We start from the raw sequence: 20392 nt of genomic DNA on the forward strand, positions 1-20392 counted from the left end.
TGACACAAAGAAACTTCCAACTGTCAGGGCTTCCAACTGCCCCCGGAAGGGCTGTTTTCATTCTCCAAAGACCTCGAGGAGTAGAGAGGAAATACTGTGCCAACATTTCCCATAGCTTAGAAAAGACAGCCTTCCCTTCAGGGAAAAAGTGCTTGAATGAGACAGGAATTCCAACCACAACTGTCTACACCATTCCGGTCATGGTGTTAAATAAGACACTGCGTTAAAAGCATCCAAGTGTCACAACGTAGGATGTAGCCATTTGCTGCCCCCATTTTGTAAATGTGCAAAGAGTGGCTCAGAGACTTGGAAAGATTTACACAAATTCACACAGGTATTCAGAGACTCAATTTGGGATTTCCACCCAGTTCTTTTGACTGTAAAGCAGATGACACACATAATATTCTTCACAACATCTAACAAAAGGCTCAACGTCTGACATTATGATAGGGAAGCATCATACAAGCTCTGCGGACAACAACACGATTAGCTGACCTTCTGCAGAACAGAGTGATATAGATGACACTACAAGATGGTCGTACCATACTTTGCTGAAGGCATTTCCCAAGCAGCTTGGTCTGTTAAGAACATGATGGAAAACAGGAGAGCAGCACTAAAAGCCCCGGGAGAGAGAAAGTGGTCATCTACCAAGATCAGTGCACCACAGCTCCTGCCAGGGTGTTGAGAGGGAGGCTCTCTGAGCCCACTGGCCTCTTCATTGGCATATGAGCCCGATAATCTTGGATGCATAGTTTCTCAGTCTCTAGCACGCGAGAATTCCCAAACTGAAAAGGTAAGGCATGCTCCTTACGGTCAGGCACGCCCGTAACAGTGAGGAGTGGCAGTTATCAGCAAAGGAGGGCATATAAATGTAATTTCAGAATTAGAAACAATATTTAAAGCCCAACAATTCGAGGCCCATACAGAAGGAGTTTGCATAATAACAGATAATCATAACGTTGAGACTAAGCAGTCTCAACAAGAAAAAGTCATGTGATGTCCACTTAAGGAGTCAGAGAAGCAAAGTATCTGAAAAAGATCCCTGCCCCCAGCCCCAGTGGTTGGGTGACAAAATAGGGGTTTTTTGGGGGTTGGCCCTTGGTTGACCTGGAAACCTCCACCTGGCCTACACAGTCAGTTCCTAAGTCTCCCAAAGAACTGGGCTTCCCCAGGACCCCGCTCCCCTGTGACTCAGACAGCAGGTGACCTAGTGCACAGACTGATACAATCTTAACAATAATTGTGTGTCCAGGGTACACACAAGCCCTGCCACACATGCTCCTCTGCTTTGCTTTACATTTGACGACTGTCCAGCCAACGACTTGCTGGGCCAGTGCTGGGTCTCAAACGTCCTGCTGGCCGCCCCCCCCCGCCCCAGCTGTGCTCTGGGGTTCAAGAGTCTTGGGTGGGCTTGACCTCAGCCGACCAAGCCGTGTGTTGAGAGCTCTGTGCATGGCCAGGCATATCGGGAGTGAATTGTTATGCAACGGTGCTGCTTCTTTTCTCCCCATAAGTCATTCATTCATTCGACAAACATTTAAGGGGGAATTAGTGATGATCAAAACAGGCGTGGTTCCTCCCCATAGACAGCCAGGTTAGGGAGAAAGAAGAAAAGCAAATGGTGCTGTGCTTTGACTTTTCTGAGTCTGGGAGCCTGAGACCGTGTATCTTGCACAAGACTGCACTTAGGAGGAGGAGTGCTCCGGCCCCGTGCTGATGACACCCAGTAGAAGTGAGAGGAAAGAGGACACAGCAGCAGACAGGCCTTGGTTCAGACCATGGTTCCACAGCCACGTGAAGCGAGCACAGATAAAGTTATGGCCTCAACTGTGTCACTGACCGCTGCTGACACGCTCTGTCGCTGACAGTGAATGCCAAGCAGGTGTGTGTTCCTGATGTGGTCCCGACATACTTCCGCGGTCACAGGGATCTGAGCGGAGACCCCAGCCCTACCACTTGGTGGCACGGGCCCACGGAAGCCCTTGGGAGGACTCTGGGGAAGCAAATCTGGGAAGGTACTGTGAGATGGGCCACGCTTTCTAGAATCCCTGTGTAGCTGCCACTCGAGTGTGCCCTGTAGATCTCCTGCTGTGGGAGCAGAGCTGACCCACGGCCCCAGCCTCCACCGCCCTGGGTGCCCCACCAAGGCATGCACAGAGGCCACACTTCTCTGGCTGCTCTTCACCAACGACTGATGTGCCAGCTCGCTCCTGCCTGACGTGGGGAATCTTCCAGGGGGGAAACCTTCGCTCGGGGCCCTGCATCGGCCTGAGATGCCTCCCACTAGGCCCTTCTGCCCCTTCTCCTTTCACACCTGCATCACGGCCTGAGGCTCCCCCTGCCTGCTCCCACTCCCTCTGTCCTTCACTGACGGTTCCCCGCGAATCTCTCACACGCTTATCATCCGAAGGGTCTTGGGGTCTGCTTTGTGGAAGACCCAAAGTGACCTGCCCTGCTCCAGCACAGACAGGGGCATGCCTGCAGGCCCGGAGCCTGGCACACAGCAGGTGCTTAATCAATGCTCCCTGCAGGACCTCAGGGCCTAGAGATGACCTAAGCCACTGTCACGACCAGTGCAGCAGGCCTTCTAAAGCAGCTCTACGTGCAGACGAGGCCTTGAACCGAAACCGCTTGCTGGCGGGAGGCTTATTGTTCCCCAAAGTAGTTTCGGTGGTGAAGTGGTTTTGGCCGTTCGGCAGCCCCCCCTCGTTCTAAGCGACATTCCCCTCCCTGTGTCCTCCAGAGTCACAGAGGTGTCCTGGACAGCCTGGGACAGTCCACTGGACGGCTGAAGGGACCTCCCCTGTTACTCACGGGACAAAGCCGCAAGCCCCCTTGCCGTCCCCGCTCACTCTCCTCCAGTGACCTCTGCTTTGTCCCGTGTTCCCTCCCTGCCCAGGTCCTACGGCCGGCCGAGTGTCATGTTTTCACATCAGTGTGACAAGCACAGAGGCCAGTGAGTCAAAGACACTTAGCGATGCGGAGATGAGCAGGGCAGTCCCTGCCCTCAGAGAGCTCTCAGCTACCCGAACACGCGGTGGCTTGTCTCACGCCTCAGCGAGCCTGGAGGGGCTGGGGGGCCTGGAGACTTTCTGAAGACGACGCCCTGTGTGCTGCCCACGAAGGGCCTCAGCCCCAGGCGAGCTCAGGAAGGGGATGTGGGGCTTCGGGCGGGGGAGGCAAACAGCTCGGCCGGCGTGCTATGCAGGGAACTGCAGCTCCTGGGGGTCGGGGCCGGGGGGAGGGGGGACCTGGGGTCACCACATGTCGTTCAGGGTGGCACGGGCAGAAGTGCCCACTACTGTGCTTTGCCCGAGCACGTGCTTACACACCAACAGCTATCTTTCCTGTTCTAATTACAGACACGGGTTCCCTGTGGCTGCCGTTTTTAACACCTTACGTGTGCAAACCGAACCTGGCGTTAACCAAAAAACCCCATTCTTTTTTTTCCCCGTTTGAACGGCGCTGGCCTGTCTCTGTTTACTTTATCACCACTAACGAAACTGAAATGCAAGAAAATACCCATTTCTTCTGCCTAAGATTCATCTTGCTTGTATTTTGGGATTTTTGTTTTCATTTTCATAGGATACCGATTGCTCTCCAGCCTGGACCTGGTCTCTGAGCTCCACGTAGTCACCTGTCTTCTCTGCATCTTGGCTGGGTACGGAAACTCTGTATTGTCCCCAGACATCATGAACTTTGTCTAAAGCAGTTAGCATCTGAGGGCGGTTCAGGCAAATGTTTTCTTTTTAAAAATACTATGAATGAGGGGCGCCTGGGTGGCGCAGTCGGTTAAGCGTCCGACTTCAGCCAGGTCACGATCTCGCGGTCCGTGAGTTCGAGCCCCGCGTCGGGCTCTGGGCTGATGGCTCAGAGCCTGGAGCCTGTTTCCGATTCTGTGTCTCCCTCTCTCTCTGCCCCTCCCCCGTTCATGCTCTGTCTCTCTCTGTCCCAAAAATAAATAAACGTTGAAAAAAAATTAAAAACAAAACAAAACAAAAAAAAACTATGAATGAATGAGTGAATTATTTTTTGAAAAGTACATATAAAATTCCCTTTACTAAATGAAAACCGACAATTCCTTCCTCCTCCCCGCCTCCCCCCCCCCCCTCCAACCCCCAGCAGGCCACATATACTCTGTGCCCGTGCTGACGGGTCCACACAGCTCCCACCCTCCCCGGCTTTGAGGTGCCCGGAGGCGCACGGAGCTGGAAGGGAAGCTAAGGTCAAGTCTCATGAGGGCCTCTCTCTGACAGGCTGTCTTTATGTGATCAAAACAACCAGCTGACTAGTAGGGGGGAAATGCGTCGGAATAGGCTGGTTTATGCTACATGATGCTGGGTCACCAGCCTGATGGATTTTCTCCCCCGCGGGACCTAACAGGCTGCTCTGAGCAGTAGGTACAACCAGGCTCTCTCCCAGAAGAAGGCTCTGTTGGGACAAGTGGTCCAATCCTATTGTCATCTGGGCGTTTGTACGGGTATGTGTACGGGTATGCGTACATAGGAGTGTGCAAAGAGTTGAAGCCTGTCATTTCCCTCCTGGTGGCATGTGAGACATCTGTGAAGCTCTGAACAGTCCTGCTGTCAGGTGCTTAGAGGAGAAAGACTGTGTGACTCTGGGCCTCAGTTTCCCCAACTGTTCAAGGCTAATCTGACCTCGGGAGTCCCTCAGACAGCGGGGAGTACTTGCTGGGCCCAGCCCCAAGCGAGGCACCACCAGTCTTGTCACTGGCTCAGCAGTTAACGCTTTTAGACCACACATCAGAGACTGCTACTGAGTATCTGCTGAAATCCCTCGCTTAAAAAGAAAAGGCGCAAACCACACCCCAAAATTTCTGTACACAGCCAGGGATCTTCCTGGACCTGGCACGAAAACCCCTCGTGCATCTGGAGATAACACTAATACACAGGAACAGCGTGCAGCCCAGCCCGCAGTGCAGGCAGCCGGAAGTCGGCCTCACGCTCTCGCCCGGCCGATTCTTCTGGAAAAGCGCAGGACACCTGCCCCGCCAGCTGTGGGACGTGGCACGTCAGACTGGGAAGGAGGTTTCTGACCTTCTCCCAGGAGTACGAAGCCCCTCCATCCCAGCCACACGCCCTCTAGCACAGTCAACTGGGACTCCCCTTCCACCCTACCAGTAAGGATCTTTCTGGGCTTTTCCAACAAAAGCTTAAGAGAACAGAGTACAAATTTATCAAGCACGGACAAAGGATGTCAGGCCAAAAAGGGAACAGACAGGCACAGGTGTAATCACAGAGGCTTGCTGGAAAACTAAGTCCGGGGTTGGGCACGGAGACCCCCGCGGCCAGAGGCCGGCTCCTGGCACTGTGCTCGGCTCTGCACCTGCCCACAGCACTTTTCAGTTTGTCCTGCCCCTCAGTACCCGCATCGGCCTCCTCTTCCCCACTAGACTGTGGGGACCCTGCTGTTGCCCCCTCTGCCACCCCAGTGTGTGTGCTGTAGACACTAATAATTGTTTGTTGAATACATGACTCCAAGTGGCTAAGTGTGTTCATGATTGTGAGCCCGTGGGAACATTCCGTTTACAACCCCCCTCCATTTATCCCGAGAGGGCGAGTGGCTGCCAAACCAAAGCATCTGTTACGGATTACCAACACTGTTCTTGATCTCATGACGCCCGGGATCGGAGGGCCGGGAAGCCGCGACTCTGAGCTGGGCCCACAGCGCTCAGTGCCCGGGAGGCAGCCGTGTCCGCAGGGGCCCCATGGCCTCACCCCGCTGCCCGCCCAGGCTGGGGAGACAGAAGGCTGCCCTGGGCAAGTGCGCGCTGCCCTCCCCAGCTCCTCGTGAGAGTCAGCTGAGGATCACTTCTGCAAAGACACGATCCCCCCTCCCTGTCCCCTCCTGCTCAGCCCAGTGCCCTGACTCGGCCGCCGCCCCCTGCAGACAGAACAACTCATCGCACAGTCTGACTCTGTCTCCCCAGCGGGACTGGGAACCGGGTTTGCCTGGGGCCGAGGGCAGGTCATCTGGCACTAATACCCAGACAGGACAGCCGGACAGCCCGTGCGGGGAGCCAGGGTGAGCGATGCCCCTACTGGGAACTCTTTCTTCACCTCTCAGGTTAAGCACCTGATAAGCACCTGTGAACAGGGGCGGGGCTGATGCGAGCTGCCATGAACGTGCCCACTGCCCACCCCCTCTGCTCTCCCATCAGGCTCTTGCCTGCCCTGCTTCCCCCATTTTCTCAGCACTTGCTCACGCCCCAGGCCCCCTCGGAACCTGGCTTCTGTCCCTGATGTGCACTCAGAACCCTCATCTCCCGTCTCGAACAAACATGCCACCATGTCCGTATTTCTGAAAATCTCTCCCGCCTCTGCCTCTTTCTACTCTTCGGCTCCCATTTCTCTCTGGGGGCCCCTTGCGGCCCCCCTTGTGCGAGGTTTTGTCTTTGCTGCTTATACGAGGGGTGCTTAAACGGGGGGGCACAGAAAGGCTTACTGAGCCTAAGGACTCCCTGAAATTATTTGCAAAAGTGAGCGTGAGCTTTTTCTGAAGTAGGCTTTTACCGTGTCCTCAAGGGGTCTTTGCTCCAAAACAGATTTTTAAAACCACTATAAATCGTGGTGCTCCCCAGGGTGAACCACGTAGAACTTCTCTTCTCACTCTGTGCCCGCGGTTCTCAACACTGTGTGCCTAGAGTCAGAGAAGGTGCTTATTAAAATACAAATTCTGAGACCCCTCCTGGGGAAATCCTTGGAGCAGCAGCTGGAGCCCTCCAGCACTGGAGCACGGGAGTCGTGACTGTTACCACGTAAAAATCCCTGCCCTTGGCAGGCAGGTGACCCTTGCTTCACGTTCTGCTCCTTGCCGTCCTGGTCATGACCCACTGACCCCATTCTCTGTGGCCTCTCTGATCTTGCTCATGCAGGCCCCCTGCCCGGGAACGCCTTTTCCGGCCTAGGTTACCAGTAATGTCTACTCACCCACAACTGCTACTCACGCTGCTCTCTCTAGAAAGCTCCCCTCGGAGCCCCAGGCCAAGTTAGATGGTCCTTCTCCGGACCCTGCTAGCATATGCTGCGCCTTGGCGTGTGACAGCTCTCGCGGCAGGGGACCGGCAATCTACCTCAGGTCCCTCTGCTGGGCAGAGGGTCCTCAGGGACCACCGCCTCAAGACAGGCTTCCCTGTGGGGTGGTCAGAGGCTGAGGCCAGAGTTCCCGTCCCACCGGTTTATCTTCGGAGTCCCGAGACAACAGGGCAAATTCTTTGCCGGTCCCAGGGGCCCTGCCTCCTGGCTGTCCTGGAACTGGGCTGCCCGCACTGTGCCTGGCAGAGACCAGGCCGGTGGCAAGGCCGGGTCTGGCAGCAAAAGCATCCTCCTGATGCCGGGTCAGTTAAAATGACTCTCTGGTATCATTCAAGAAATTAAAGGCGGCGTTTCCTCTTCCTTAAGGTGCCTTCCCTCCTACGTCCACAGGTCTACGTCTTACCCCTTCTCAAAGCTCAGGTCAGGAGTCACTGCCTTCAGCCAACCTCTGGTTCTCAGAACATTCATTCCCATTCCCTCCATAACTACCAGGGGAAAGGCACACCGCGAGGTTCCGGGGTTGAATGGGACGAATGGGATGTGTCCTGCCCTTAAGGACACCGTAATCTAGCAGGAAACACACTCAGTTACCAGATGGGTACACGCTAGGGCCATCACAGGGAGAACACGGGGCTCCGTGGGAGTGATTCTCTTCTGTAAGACGGAGCTAATACAGCCCAGGTCTTCTTCTAGGTGAACAGCTCAGGCCCCGGTGTGAGCCACCAGCTCCCACCACCCCCCGCCCTCAGCGTGGCACGGTACCACCACCCTCGTGAGGCCAGGCTCAGCAGGGGCTGAGTGAATTAATGTGAGGAGGGGGAACGGGGGAGGCCAGAGAGAAGTGGCCATAAATAAATGTTCCCAAAGCCAAGCAGAAGCAGAGCCAGACTCTGAGGCGGCTTGTAACGTCCTGCCTTGTTTACTTTCAACACGCAAGCAACGAAAGCGAACTTGAAAAAGCAGGCTGAGAATCACCAGGGAGGAAGCCCTTCAGCTGGCAGCAGGGGAGGGTGCAGCCCACATGAACCTGTCTGGGCGCCCCAGCACAGAGAAATACGTGCTCGGCTCCCCCCCCAGCGCCAAGGCAAGGGGGCCGTAGGGAGGGGGCCGTCCTCTCCTTCGCCACACCCGACTCTCTGAAGCGTGAAGCACACCTCCTACATGATGTCATGAGATACTCAACCCTCACGGGCAAGTGATTACATTTATCCCTGTGTTACATTAAGTGACTTGTCCAGAGTCACCGGGGAAGGGGAAGTGGGGGGGGGGGGGGGCAGACACCGCTAGCTGGGACCCTGCCTTCCTCCTTCCTCTGGAGGCCTCTGCCTCTGGCTTCTTGGGCCTCACTCCCTCCGTGTCCCCACTCACCTTTCAATTCCCCCTCCACGCACACATGCAGCACCCCCTCGCCCCTAGGCTGCCCTGCAGTCTCCCCGGGGCCCTCCCCTCCGTTCCACGCCAGCCGCTCTCTGCAAAGCCACTGGTGGCGTTCCAGGGCACCAGAGGGGACAGACTCACCCTCGTTCTTGTCCTCTTAGCCCCCTTGCCGCAACTCTCCCTCGGCTCTTCTGGTGGTGCTATGGCTCAGTTCATCTCCGGACTGCCCCTTTTCTGACCAGTCTTCCCCAGTGAACAGGGGCAGAGGGAACGTCTGGAAAAGGCCGGGTGGCTGGTGGCAGCCAGGAACCAGAGGTGCACCAAAACACAGGCCAGGGACATCCAACCAACACCGTCCCTCGTGGAGACCGTATGGGGAGGCGGAGGGGGCACGGCATCAGAGTCTGCCCAGGCCTGGCCTGTCATCCGCTAGCCGCATGGCCTTGGGGAAGCACGTGCCTGGCTGTGCAAAATGAGGGAAATGATCCTTCTCGACTAGGTTTCAGGGTGGCTGGGACTCGGCGAAGTCTGAGGAGATTAACAGGAGCGTGGTTTACTGCCATGATTAGCCGCCAAGCCACCATCTCGAGCAAGGAACGTTGGCTCAGGTCACAGCAGGTCTGCGTGAGCCGAGATCAGGTGGAATCAGGACGAAGCGCTCCTGCGCCCACACGCACAGCCCTCGTTACCTCTGATTCTTTCCACGTCCACACAGAAAACCCAGGTCTCCAGCAGGTTCTTCGGTGTGGCCTGGAGAACCACCGCAGGCGTCCAGGCGGCGGGACCTGGGCTGCTGGGTCCTGTCTTGTGGAATGCCCACGCTTGAGCTCGTCCAACCGGGGGGGGGCGGGTGCAGAGCCTCCCAGCCAGGCCTGGCTGCCAGGGCGGCTCGAATGCCAGGCCCGGAGCCCTGCTCTGCCCGCCCTCGGACTCTCCTCAGGCCTGTCATCTATGCCACCTCCAGGGAGTGTGATCCCTCCCCACTGAGAAGAGGCTGCTTCGTTTTTCCTCATACTGCTTACCACTGTTCTGAAAGTCTGCTGGTTTTCTCTCTCCCCCACGAGGATGGTTCTTTTCTCGGTTTGTTCGTTTTAAAAATATTGCTCATCTCTGTAGTTCCGGGAACTGTGACTAGTGACTGCTCAGTAAATATCTTTGGATAAACGCGTGCTTTTGAGTTTGCCTAGTTTTGACGGCTGTTGTATTTCTAAACCTTCAAGGACTCTTCAGTGGGGGTGCAGGGACCACAACTCATGTGCGATCTGGCCATCCCTGCCTTTTCTGTCTCTCTCCCTGCATTCATTTAAAAACAGAGCAAGAAAACACCTGATTTACTGAGTACTGACTATGTCTCAAGTATGCCTGGTACTTGAGAGAAACTCAGCCATCTGTTGAATACAAGATGCGGTCTGTCCTTGAGGGGAGGGCACACGTGCACAGTCTACAAGGCTCTGAGTGCTGCGTTCAGGTGTGTGCAAAGGACCACGGGTACAAGAGCAGGGCACGGTTAACCCTGCTCTGGAGGAAGGGGGCGCTTCCGGCAAGCAAACAGGTGTCAGCAAAGGCACGGAGGGGAGAGCTCGGCCTCCCCGGCCATCACCCTGGGCCTTGCACCATTGCTCGACACACGTTCAAGTCCCGGTCGGACGAACCACGGGCACCACCATGTCCCAGTTCAGTGACTGAGAAACAGAGGGACTTGGAACCACAGCTTTGTCAGAGCTGAGAAATACAAGTGCTTTATTTAGATGGAGGAAACGGGCCTGGAGAAGGGAAGTAGGTTTCCCAGGGTCCTGTGGCGTATGTGGATGGGCTGTGTCTACACCACAGATCTTCCTCTCTGCCATTCGGTACAGCTTTTCTGCTTTACTTACAGCATTTTTACCACGTGGGACTTACCTCTTTTATGCTTGTTTTTTTTCTCCTTCTGAACCATTTGAAAGTAAGCTGGAGACATCACGGTATTTCAACCCTAAGGTTTTTAGCACACATTTCTTGAAGATAAGGACATGCCAATATAGGACTTAAATACCATTACTATACCTAAGAAAAGTAACTTTACTAATAACTCTGGTACAGAGCGCATATTACAGTTACCCACATTCTTCTGGATCCAGGATCTCCTCCTGCATTTCGTGTGGTTGGGCTGCCTGCTTACTACTCTCTTTTAAGCTAAGCTAGAATTGATGTTTTTCATCGACACTGACTTTTTTGTGTGAAGAGTTCCGGCCAACTGGCTTGTCGGCTGTCCACACTCTGGACGGCTTCCTCAGGATGAAGTTCACAGTGAACAACAGCGAGAACCTGACAGAGGTGACAGGGGAGGGGGAGGCGACTGGACCCCATCACAGCAGGAAGCACATGATGGTAGTGCCTCCCTTTCAAAAGGCAAGCGGTTGAAGCGGATGAACGCCAGATCTCTCCAGGGGAAAGGTACATTTCCCCCTTGGTAATTAGTTAACCATCCCGAGGGTGACTTTTTTCCCCTCGATGGAAACGGGCCTGAAACATGTTGAATGTTAGGTTCTACACTTAAAACGTTTTTTTCGGAACCGTTTCACACCTGAAATGGGGAGTAGGTTCCTGCGCGCCCACCACTCGCTCTATGTGGTGGTGTCACCTCATAAAGCTGTTCAGCTTCAGTGACACCCCTGCACCTTCTCCCCAGATCTCAGTGCCCCTCCTTCCCCGCGGGAGCCACCGTCCCAAACTGGGCGCTTACCAACTCTGTGCGTGCTTCCCATAGTACACGCACATGACCATTTCACGGAAGCAGTTCTTGAGATGTTTGGTTTCAGGACCCTTTTACACCCACAGCAATTATCGAGAATGCCAGAAAGCTTTGGTTTATGTGGGGTAAGTCAATCCATATTTGCCATATTTGAAATTAAAACAGAATTTTTTTAGGGGCGCCTGGGTGGCTCAGTCGGTTGAGCGTCCGACTTCGGCTCAGGTCATGATCTCACAGTCTGTGGGTTCAAGCCCCGCGTCGGGCTCTGTGCTGACAGCTTGGAGCCTGGAGCCTGCTTCCGATTCTGTGTCTCCCTCTCTCTGCTCCTCCCCCACTCATGCTCTGTCTCTCTCTCTCAAAAATAAACATTAAAAAAATTTTTTTTTAAAAAACTGAGAATTTTTTAAAACACAACAATGCACAGGGGCGACTGAGTGGCTCAGTCAGTTAAACGTCTGACTCTCGGTTTGGGCTCAGGACATGACCTCACGGTTTATGAGATCGAGGCCCACGTTGGGCTCTGTGCTGACGGCGCGGAGCCTGCTTGGGATTCTCTCTCTCCTTCTCTCTCTGCCCCCCTCCCGCTTGTGCAGACTCTCTCTCTCTAAATAAATAAACATAAGAACAAATAAAGAAGCAACTCTCTAAACCCACCCCTCCCCAAACAAAAACAGAACCAAAACACAAGAATGCACAGGCACACATTTCATTACCTGTCACAGTTGACAATGTCAACACGTCATGTAGCTTCTGGAAAATTCCACTGTGCATTTGTGAGATAAGAGTGAAAAAGGCAAACACTGCCTTAGTGTTATTAAAAACACAGTGTTGACTCACCCCCTAAAAGGGTTGTTCTCCTGACCACATATGAGAGCGGCTGAACTACAGCAATGGAAAGAGAGGGTGAGGTCTGCATACATTCACACACAGACACTCAAATGCTGACCGTCTGAGCCCCAGTTTCGTAAGAGCCAGAATTAAAGGAAGGCTTTGGGTGAATGAAGCCTAAATTCAGTGTTGGCCCAGACGTCTTTTCTTCCATCCAAATTGGTTGGGAGGGTCAGACTGCTACCCTGCAATGAAGACGTTTGCCTTTTCTCCATTATAACGCCACCGTCCCAGATGCTTGGACAGCTGGTCTCCACTTCTCTGTGGAGCCTCGTGAAATTGGAAAAAACATTCCCACCAACTGTTGACACAGTCTGATACTCTTAGACCGAACCTGTCTCACACCCACTTCCCACACTTTCTTTCAAGGCCACCAACACAGTCCTTCCTCGGGGAGCCATCGGGTAGTCCACGTGGACCTCAAGAACATTCGTAAATCCCAGTACGTGCCTGTGTCCCCGCAGTATGTGATTCCGATCGCTCGCGGAAATGGAATGCGTTTCGGCACGACCGGGGGACAGCTGCAGCGATCTGGCTGCACCAAGGACTGGGGCAGGATGCCGATCCCTGAGGGTAAACCAACAGCCTGGGAATGAGACCCGGCTGAGCCCCCAGCTAACACCCCTCGTCACCAGCACGGCAGCCGGCTCCGTCCGATGCACATGTGAGTAGATGCGGGGACGGGCACAGGCCGGGAGCACAGCGCGAACGGACAGGTGGCCGGCAGAGGCAGGCATGGGGCGCCACAGGGGGAGACAGAAGGCCTCCTTGTCTCCCGTCGTACAAGCAGTGTGAAATCAGAGACCGCGGAGGATAGCAGAGGTTAGACGCTCCGATCCTAACTTTGACTCTGCAATTCGGGGCAAGGCCCTTCGACAGGCTACGGCCAAGCTCAGCTGTTGAGAACATAAGAGACCTGGTCTCAAATCCAACTCGGTCAAGCGATACCTGGAACGAGTGACCTGTTTGCTGACCTTTGTTCTCACGTGCAGGATGGGATTAACAACGTAACGCCTCCGAAGAGGAGGATTAAATGCAATGTACAGAACAGAATCAGCATAAGGCTTGCTATGAACACTCAAAAAAGGGTAGCTTTTATTTTTCTTCCTGGGGTGTTACCAAAGTAAAACCAATGGATCAGACCAGTTCTCAGCCACGTTTTGCCCAGCACACCCGCAGGGCACAACACACTCTCAGGGGAACAACCCAGAATCACTGCGATGATGCTCAACTGGAGGCACGTTGGATTCTTTGGGACAGAAGAAGACTGAGAAGTTTCAGGAAGCTCCCCAAAGGATCCGGGTACACGTCCCTGGGAACAGTAACTGAACAGCATGATCTCCAAGGGCCCGTCTGACCGTGAGCTTCTGGGGCTCTCTAACTTGCCTGGGAGAAGACGTCAAAGGAAACACCCCCTACTCCTAGAGACGGGCTTCCAAACCCTGCTGCAGAGGCAGAGGTGTGGGCCAGAAGGACTGGGGGGTGGACCCAGGCTTCTCACACCTCTACACGTTCAAGACCTGCAGGACAGCAGAACAGGCGGTAATGACCGTGCCCAGACGGCCGACTAAGAATCGATGGTACAGGGAGCCTCGGCGCCTTCCCTGGCCGAGAGCAAATGGACCAACTGCCGTTCTGGCCTCTTCTCTACCACGCCACGCCAGGAAGCGGCACCGAGGAGCAGCTCTGGTAGCCCAGGCATCTCCAGGGTCATACGACAAACGCAGTTAACGACGTGCAGCATTTGGATAAATGTGCATTGTCTTTATGTCTGTGAGCGAAGCACACAAAACCTCCCCTCCTGGAACTTACATTCTAGAGGGGTGGAGACAGACAACCAATAAAATAGTATATAAGTTTGGGGCGCCTGGGTGGCTCAGTCAGTTAAGCATCTCTGGGTTACGGTTCAGGTCATGATCTCATGGTTTCGTGAGTTTGAGCCCCGTGTCGGGCTCTGTGCTGACAGTGCGGAGCCTGCTTGGGATATTCTCTCTCTCTCTCTCTCTCTCTCTCTCCCCCCTTCTCCCTCTCCCTCTCTCCCTTTCTGCCATTCCCCTGATCATGTGGTCTCTGTCTCTCTCAAAATAAATACACTTAAAAAAGTTAAAAAAAATTTTTTTTTATTAACACTTAATTATTTTTTGAGAGTCAGAGAGAGACAGAGCATAAGCGGGGGATGGCCAGAGAGAGGAGACACACAATCAGAAGCAGGCTCCAGGCTCCGAGCTGTCGGCACAGAACCTGACATGGGGCTCAAACCCACGAACGGTGAGATCATGACCCGAGCCGAAGTCAGTCGCCCAACCGACTGAGCCACCCAGGCGCCCCCAAAAAGTTTTTTTAAATAGTAAATAAGTTTGCAGTGTGTTGGAAGGTGAGAAGCCTTTAGAAAAAATAAAACACCCAAGCGCAATAAAGACAGGAGGGAGACAGGGAAGGGATTAAGATTAGTTGGCTCCACGGAAAGGGGCAGATACATTTTCTTCCGTAGCCTTTCCTGCCGCACCGTGAGATCAGCCGCTTTCCGCTTGCTGCGGTCTTGTTCAACCGACATTTACCGGGAGCCCGCCGACGCAGGCTCCAAAACCCCACGGACCCCAGCCGGCGCTCCAGTTATTGTACCGAGGCTCCACCCGCACTGTGGCAAAAGAAACCACAGGTCCCCCGAGACAGGTGTGAATCACTTTCCTTCACACCCACATCTGACCCACCAGGATGTCCTGGAGCCCGTGCCTCCGAAGCACATGCCTCCCTACACTGGCTGCCCCGTCCCTAGTCCAAACCACCCCCAATTCGCTGCAGGACCGCAAGAGCCCCGGGAGGGCCCCCTGCCTCCACTCTTGCCACAAGGAGAACCATCCACACAGCGGCCCGAGTGATTTTTCTTAAGCCTCTATCGGACGCCTTTCCTTCTGCTTAAAACACTCCAAAGGCTTCCTAAGACAATGAAGGAAATCTAAACTCCTCGCCAGGCCTGGCGGCTCTGTGTGAGAAGGCCTGCCTTCTCCTCTGCCCCCGCCTCCTTCCCTCTCCAGATCCAAGGAGCTTCAGTTTCCCCGTTCTTCGACCCCTGACCCCACCAAACCGTGCCTGTCAGGGCCTTCACACTTGCCCCCACCTCCCATTTCCATCTTCAGATTTTGGCAAGGCTGCCTCGTGGCTGACCTCGTGACCTCCCGGCTGAGGTGTCTGAGTAAATGTCCCCAGCGGGGCCGCTGGGTAAGGCGATGGCCCAGCCATTCGCCGCCAGCCTCTGGCACATTCCGGTCTCTCTCTCCTCTGTGGTTTCTGGTTTCTGGACTGTGTCCCTGCCCCCAGTGCGGTTTTGGGACAGGACGGCCTGTCTTGTTCCCCTGCTTCCCCGGCACCCAGAGAGAGCAGTCCCCGGGGACGCTGACCGGGACGTTTGCTCCTTTCCTTTTTAAAGTCATGCCCTCTCCTTCTGAGCTCCCCTGAGAGCCCCCTTTCTCCCGGAAGTTGCTCCTGACAGCCCCAACGTCTCAACCCGCACTGCTCTTCCCGTCTACGCTCCCCGCTGTGCGTGCGCGCGGCCCTGAGGACTCAAGGGCTCTCCGTTTCTAAGTGCTGTCCCCCCCCCCACGTGTCCCCGCGTCTCTGAGCAGAGACCAGCTCTCGGTCGGTGCGGAAGGGCAGAGGACAAAGCTTCTGGAGTCAGGAGCCATCAGCTCAAGGCTAGGTTTCCCGGCGGGTTGCTCCTTCTCTGCCTTGGTTTCTTCCTCTGTGACGCGGAAACGATAAAAACGAGACTCGCCGCCCTGAGGACCGCTGAGAGAAAGAAGGGCGACACCGCCCGCGAGGGGAGGCTGGACACCGCCACGTGCCCCGGACACTCCGGCTCCCAGCCCACAGCTGAGCGCTCGGACGGCCGGAGCTGGGCCTGGCAGACAAGTTTTCGTGACTCGAAAGCCCCGTGACCCCAGCACAGGCGCGACGGTGACTTAGGAACCTGGATGTGTATGTACCCTGTTCTGTCCGCAGGAGGAAAACCAAAAAGCTGGCAGGCCTTCCAGCCGCTGTGCTTGTGGCCACCGACCCTGCCCACTGGCGCTGTGCATGCGGAGGGCAGTGCGGGACAGCGGGGCCTCTGGTTTGGCCGGCCACTACGTCAGTCACCAGACAAGTCCTGCCTGGACCCCTGGGCTCTGGGCCCCCACTTCCTGGTGTGTGCACCTCAGAGCTGGACTCCTCAGGCGGCTTCCAGACTTCAAAAGCATCATCGCCAACAACAAGACACTCTTTTTTCCTCAAAGAAATAGGGAGGGATACTTTAAAAAGATGAAAGAGACTTAGTTTGGCTGAAGTGGAGGGCAAGAGGCCTAAAGCACCGCTAACCTGGATGATCGACTGTGGATAGGCTCCTAAGGGCCTTTCAAGATGGAAAATTCCAAGACTCTGACAATTTTAAAAGACCTTTAAAAACCCGTGTTGTTTCCTCCTGTTCACTTCCGACATACCTTCCTGCAAGCGGTGGTTGACAGGCCAGAGTGAACGGCCTGAGCTATTCACACTGTACCTCACAGCTGAAAATGACTTTGGTCCCTACCCACTGTGGACGTTCACATGCCTTTGAGGTGCAAGTATTCTGTTCTCCACGGCCCCACCCACAAGTCCTTTAAAGTTATAGGAAAATCACTAAAATGACAGAAAACCAGCTGCAAAGGAGCAGGAATAAAGCCAACCATAAAGAGGATGGCGTGTTTTCCTGGCCCTGGTGACTCTGGGCCTGAAGGAAAGGATTCCGGTGGCCTGGCCAAAGCTGCGATGCCCCCTCACCAAATCCCCTCTTCTGCTGAGCGGGAGTGTTGGCCAAGATCTCCTTACTGTAGGGCTGGTTTTATTAGCTCACTGTAAAATGCTGCCACAGTGCCTGTGCTGTGCCCTGGAAAAACCGCTAGGTGCGGCCATCCCTCCTCTCCCCACCACACGCGACCCTGCCCGGGCGGCACGCCTTTGCAGAGGCTGGGCCTCCTCACCCACAAAACAGGAGTGATGCTACCGCCTGATCAGCCCCATGCCACCGAAACGGCATTATGGAAACTGAGAAGTACTTTGTGAGGTGAGGGATTATCATTTTATGCTAAGACACAAACTTATAATGAGTTTAAGCAAGTCAACACCAAACCCTCAGCGGATAAAACTCCTATCGCCTACAATCTTCCATGGGGTCACAGGCTGGGGAGTGCCTCCCCATGTTTAGAGAGAGCAGTCACGATCCGACGGGAACAGTGTGGCCTGGCTGCCGCCCACCCAAGAGCTGAGCAGCAGGTCTGAGTGGCCGACGGCCTAAGTCAGTTGCCACTCTCTCAAGCAGGTCAGGATTGTGCTCGTCAGTTGACGAAGTTTCTCTTACAAAAGGAACCTCGGCGCTTCCCTATTTGCCCCAGTATTTAGAGAAAACAATCTGAATGTTTTCAGGCCATTCTGGAGAGAGGAGCCAAGGGCGTCAGAGCCAAACCAGGACCCCGTTAGATCGTCAAACCCCTTCTATTACCCGAGACGGGTGTTTGACCTCTGAGGAGTGCTTTCAACACAGAAGCCATTAAAGATCACAGACAGTAAGAGACACGGGCCCATGTAATGACAGGCCAGCAGATGAAGAGTGGACGGGCTCGGTCACGAACTTGCTGGGTGACCCTGGGTAAGTCCCTTGTCCTCGGTCCTTGGTCTCCCCATTATTATAACAAGGCGATCCGAGATGATTTCTGTGGTCCCTTCAGCTCTACACCGTTATGATTCTAGGTCTCCTCCAGACACTCTTCTGTCCCCTTTTTGGTCCCCATACTCACCCCGTGGCCATGGCTGAAAGGCTTTAGCACAGGGAACCCTGAGGAGGTGAGTCCTGTACTCCACAGGCTCTGCCGATCAGAGGACCACAGACCCTCGGAGGGCAGCAAACTTGATTTTTAGACTCAACTTCAAACCAAACAGGAAAAGGAAGCTGAACCAGAGACAAAGGGGAAATAAACCCCAGTTACAAACTGAAACCTAGGTAGAAAATAGAGAAACAAGAGGCTCACAGTGCAGAGCCCCAGCAGCGTGGGCGGCCGGGAGCCACCACCGCCTGAAACTCGCAGGCCTCGCAGGCCGGGGCCTCAAGCCCCGAAGCACTTCCTGCGAGGGCGCAGCGGCAGGCTGGGCGCAGGGCCTGCGGTGGTACTGGCTGCCCCCCAGATCAGGGCCTCCCCGCTCGGCCTCAGCCACGTGAAAGGTCTGGGCCCGGGTTCTCCCACCTGCCCTAGAAATGGGAGGTCAGGGCGGGTGGCTCCCTAAAGGCTTTTATGAAAAGGCCCCGAGAAAACTCAGAAGTGTCCTCACCGATCCTCCGGAGGACACAAGGCTACATGATGATGTTTTACCAGCTGCTAAAGGTTTAATATTGACCTTAGTACCCGTTTTGCACCTCTGCTGGGGAGACACTTCTGACGGGGAGATCTCAGTTGGCAGCTGAGGGCCTGCGAGGAAAAGAAATGTGTGGGGAACACAGGAAACCCAGCCCTGTTACTTGTTCGTCAAGAGGCCCTGGGGCTTCAGTTTCCTCAACTGTGTAATGGGCTAACGACCCTTACTTTGCCTGCCTCCACCGGGCTCTCGTGGAAATAAGGTCCATTCCCAACCCTGGGTTCCAAATTAACTGGGGCCGCAGAGAGGCCTTGTCCCAGAACCAAAACACAATCGCTGAAAAGCCAACAACCAAAGGTATTAAGATGTTATGACTGATACGGCGGGAAACAGCTGCACAGACTAGTGTAGGAAGAGCAGTTCTAGCCAGACAGCTAAGCTAGAAAGTACTTTGAAGGTTGAAAATGTATTTAAAAAAAATTAAAAAAAAAATTTTTTTTTAACGTTTTGATTTATTTTTGAGTGAGACAGAGACAGAATGCGAGTGGGTTGGGGCAGAGAGAGGGGGAGAATCCGAAGCAGGCTCCAGGCTCCCAGCTGTCAGCACAGAGCCTGATGCCGGGCTCGAACTCACGAACCGTGAGATCATGACCTGAGCCGAAGTTGGACGCTTAACTGCCTGAGTCACCCAGGCGCCCTGAAAATGTATTTTGAAAGGCTTTCAAAGATACACATTCCCTTTTGAGTACTGCTTTAGGTGCAAACCACAAATTTAGACATATTTTGCTTTTCGTTTTCCTTTAGTTCAAAATATTCTCTATTTTTCCATATGATTTCTTTTATCTATAGCTTATTTAGAAGTATTTTAATTTCTAAATATTTGGTGTTTTTAAAATATCTGTTATTGTTACTTATTTCTAATTCTATTGTGGTCAAAGAACGTAATTAGTGTAACTTTTTGTTTTTCCTGGTATGATTTTAATCTTTTTTTTTTTTTTTTAAAGAGGAAGGGGCAGAGAGAGAGAGAGAGAGGGAGAGAGAGAGAGAGAGAGAGAGAGAGAGACCCCAAAGCAGGCTCCAGGCTCTCAGCTGTCAGCACAGAGCCCGATGTGGGGCTCAAACTCACGAACTGTGAGATCATGACCTGAGCTGAAGTCAGCCACTTAACCAACTGCACCACCCAGCACCCCTGATTCCAATCTTTTAAAATTTACAGAGACCTGTTTCATGGCCCAGCGTGAAGTTTACCTTGGTGAATGTACTATGTGCACAAGGACATGTATCCTAAAATTGGGTATAGTGTTCTAAAAATGGAAATTAGGTCAAGTGTTGTTCAGATCAAAGTCCTTACTGGTTTGCTGATTTGTTTTTGTCTAATTGTTCCATCAACTGATGAGAAAAAGGTTTAACATCTCCAACTGGTGATTTGTCTATTATCCTCTTTAATTCTGCGATTTTACTACATGTATTTTGGAGCTCTTATTGGGGTACCTATACTTTCATGACTAAAATATCTTCCTGATGAACTGACCCTCCGATCAGTAGGAAATGTCCCTCTTTATCACTGGTAACCGTTTGTCGTTAAGTTTACTTTATCTGGTATTAACGTAGTTGTGCAGGTTCTTATGCTATTTGCTTGGTGTATCCTTCTCCATCCCGTATGGATTTCTGTTGCTGCTGTAGAAAATTACTGCACACTGACAGTTTATAATATAAATCTGTTATCTCAGTTCTGTAAGATAATAGGTCAGAAGTCCGACATAGATCTCACGGGTCTCACTGAGCTAAAACCAAGGTGTTGGAAGTGCTATATTTCCCTCTGGAGGCTCTAAAGGAGAATTTCCTAGCCTTTCTCAGCTTCGAGAGGCCACCTATGCTCCTTCCTCATGGCCCCCTCCTCCTCCTACAAAGCCAGGAATGCAGAACCACTACAATTCACCCTTCCAATCTAACATCTATCTCTGACCAGAGCCAGGAAAGG

The 20392-nt window shown here is 53.6% G+C and overlaps 1 protein-coding gene across 3 annotated transcripts in view; it reads right to left on the minus strand.

Moving 5' to 3' along the window:
- Nucleotides 1-20392, minus strand: part of EVL (Enah/Vasp-like) — a 151854-nt gene that overhangs the window by 57887 nt on the left and 73575 nt on the right. The window contains exon 1 of one of the 3 annotated variants that reach the window (XM_025918839.2): nt 17859-18013. The exons of the other annotated variants lie outside the window; for them this stretch is intronic. Coding sequence (XP_025774624.1) covers nt 17859-17869 — 11 coding nt within the window. The 5' untranslated portion in view covers nt 17870-18013. Of the gene's footprint in view, nt 1-17858; nt 18014-20392 lie in introns of those variants that run through there. 3 annotated transcript variants of the gene reach the window in all.

This window comes from Puma concolor, chromosome B3 (genome assembly GCF_028749965.1).
Source record: "Puma concolor isolate L17-30 chromosome B3, mPumCon1.1.hap2, whole genome shotgun sequence".
NCBI classification, from domain to species: domain Eukaryota; kingdom Metazoa; phylum Chordata; class Mammalia; order Carnivora; family Felidae; genus Puma; species Puma concolor.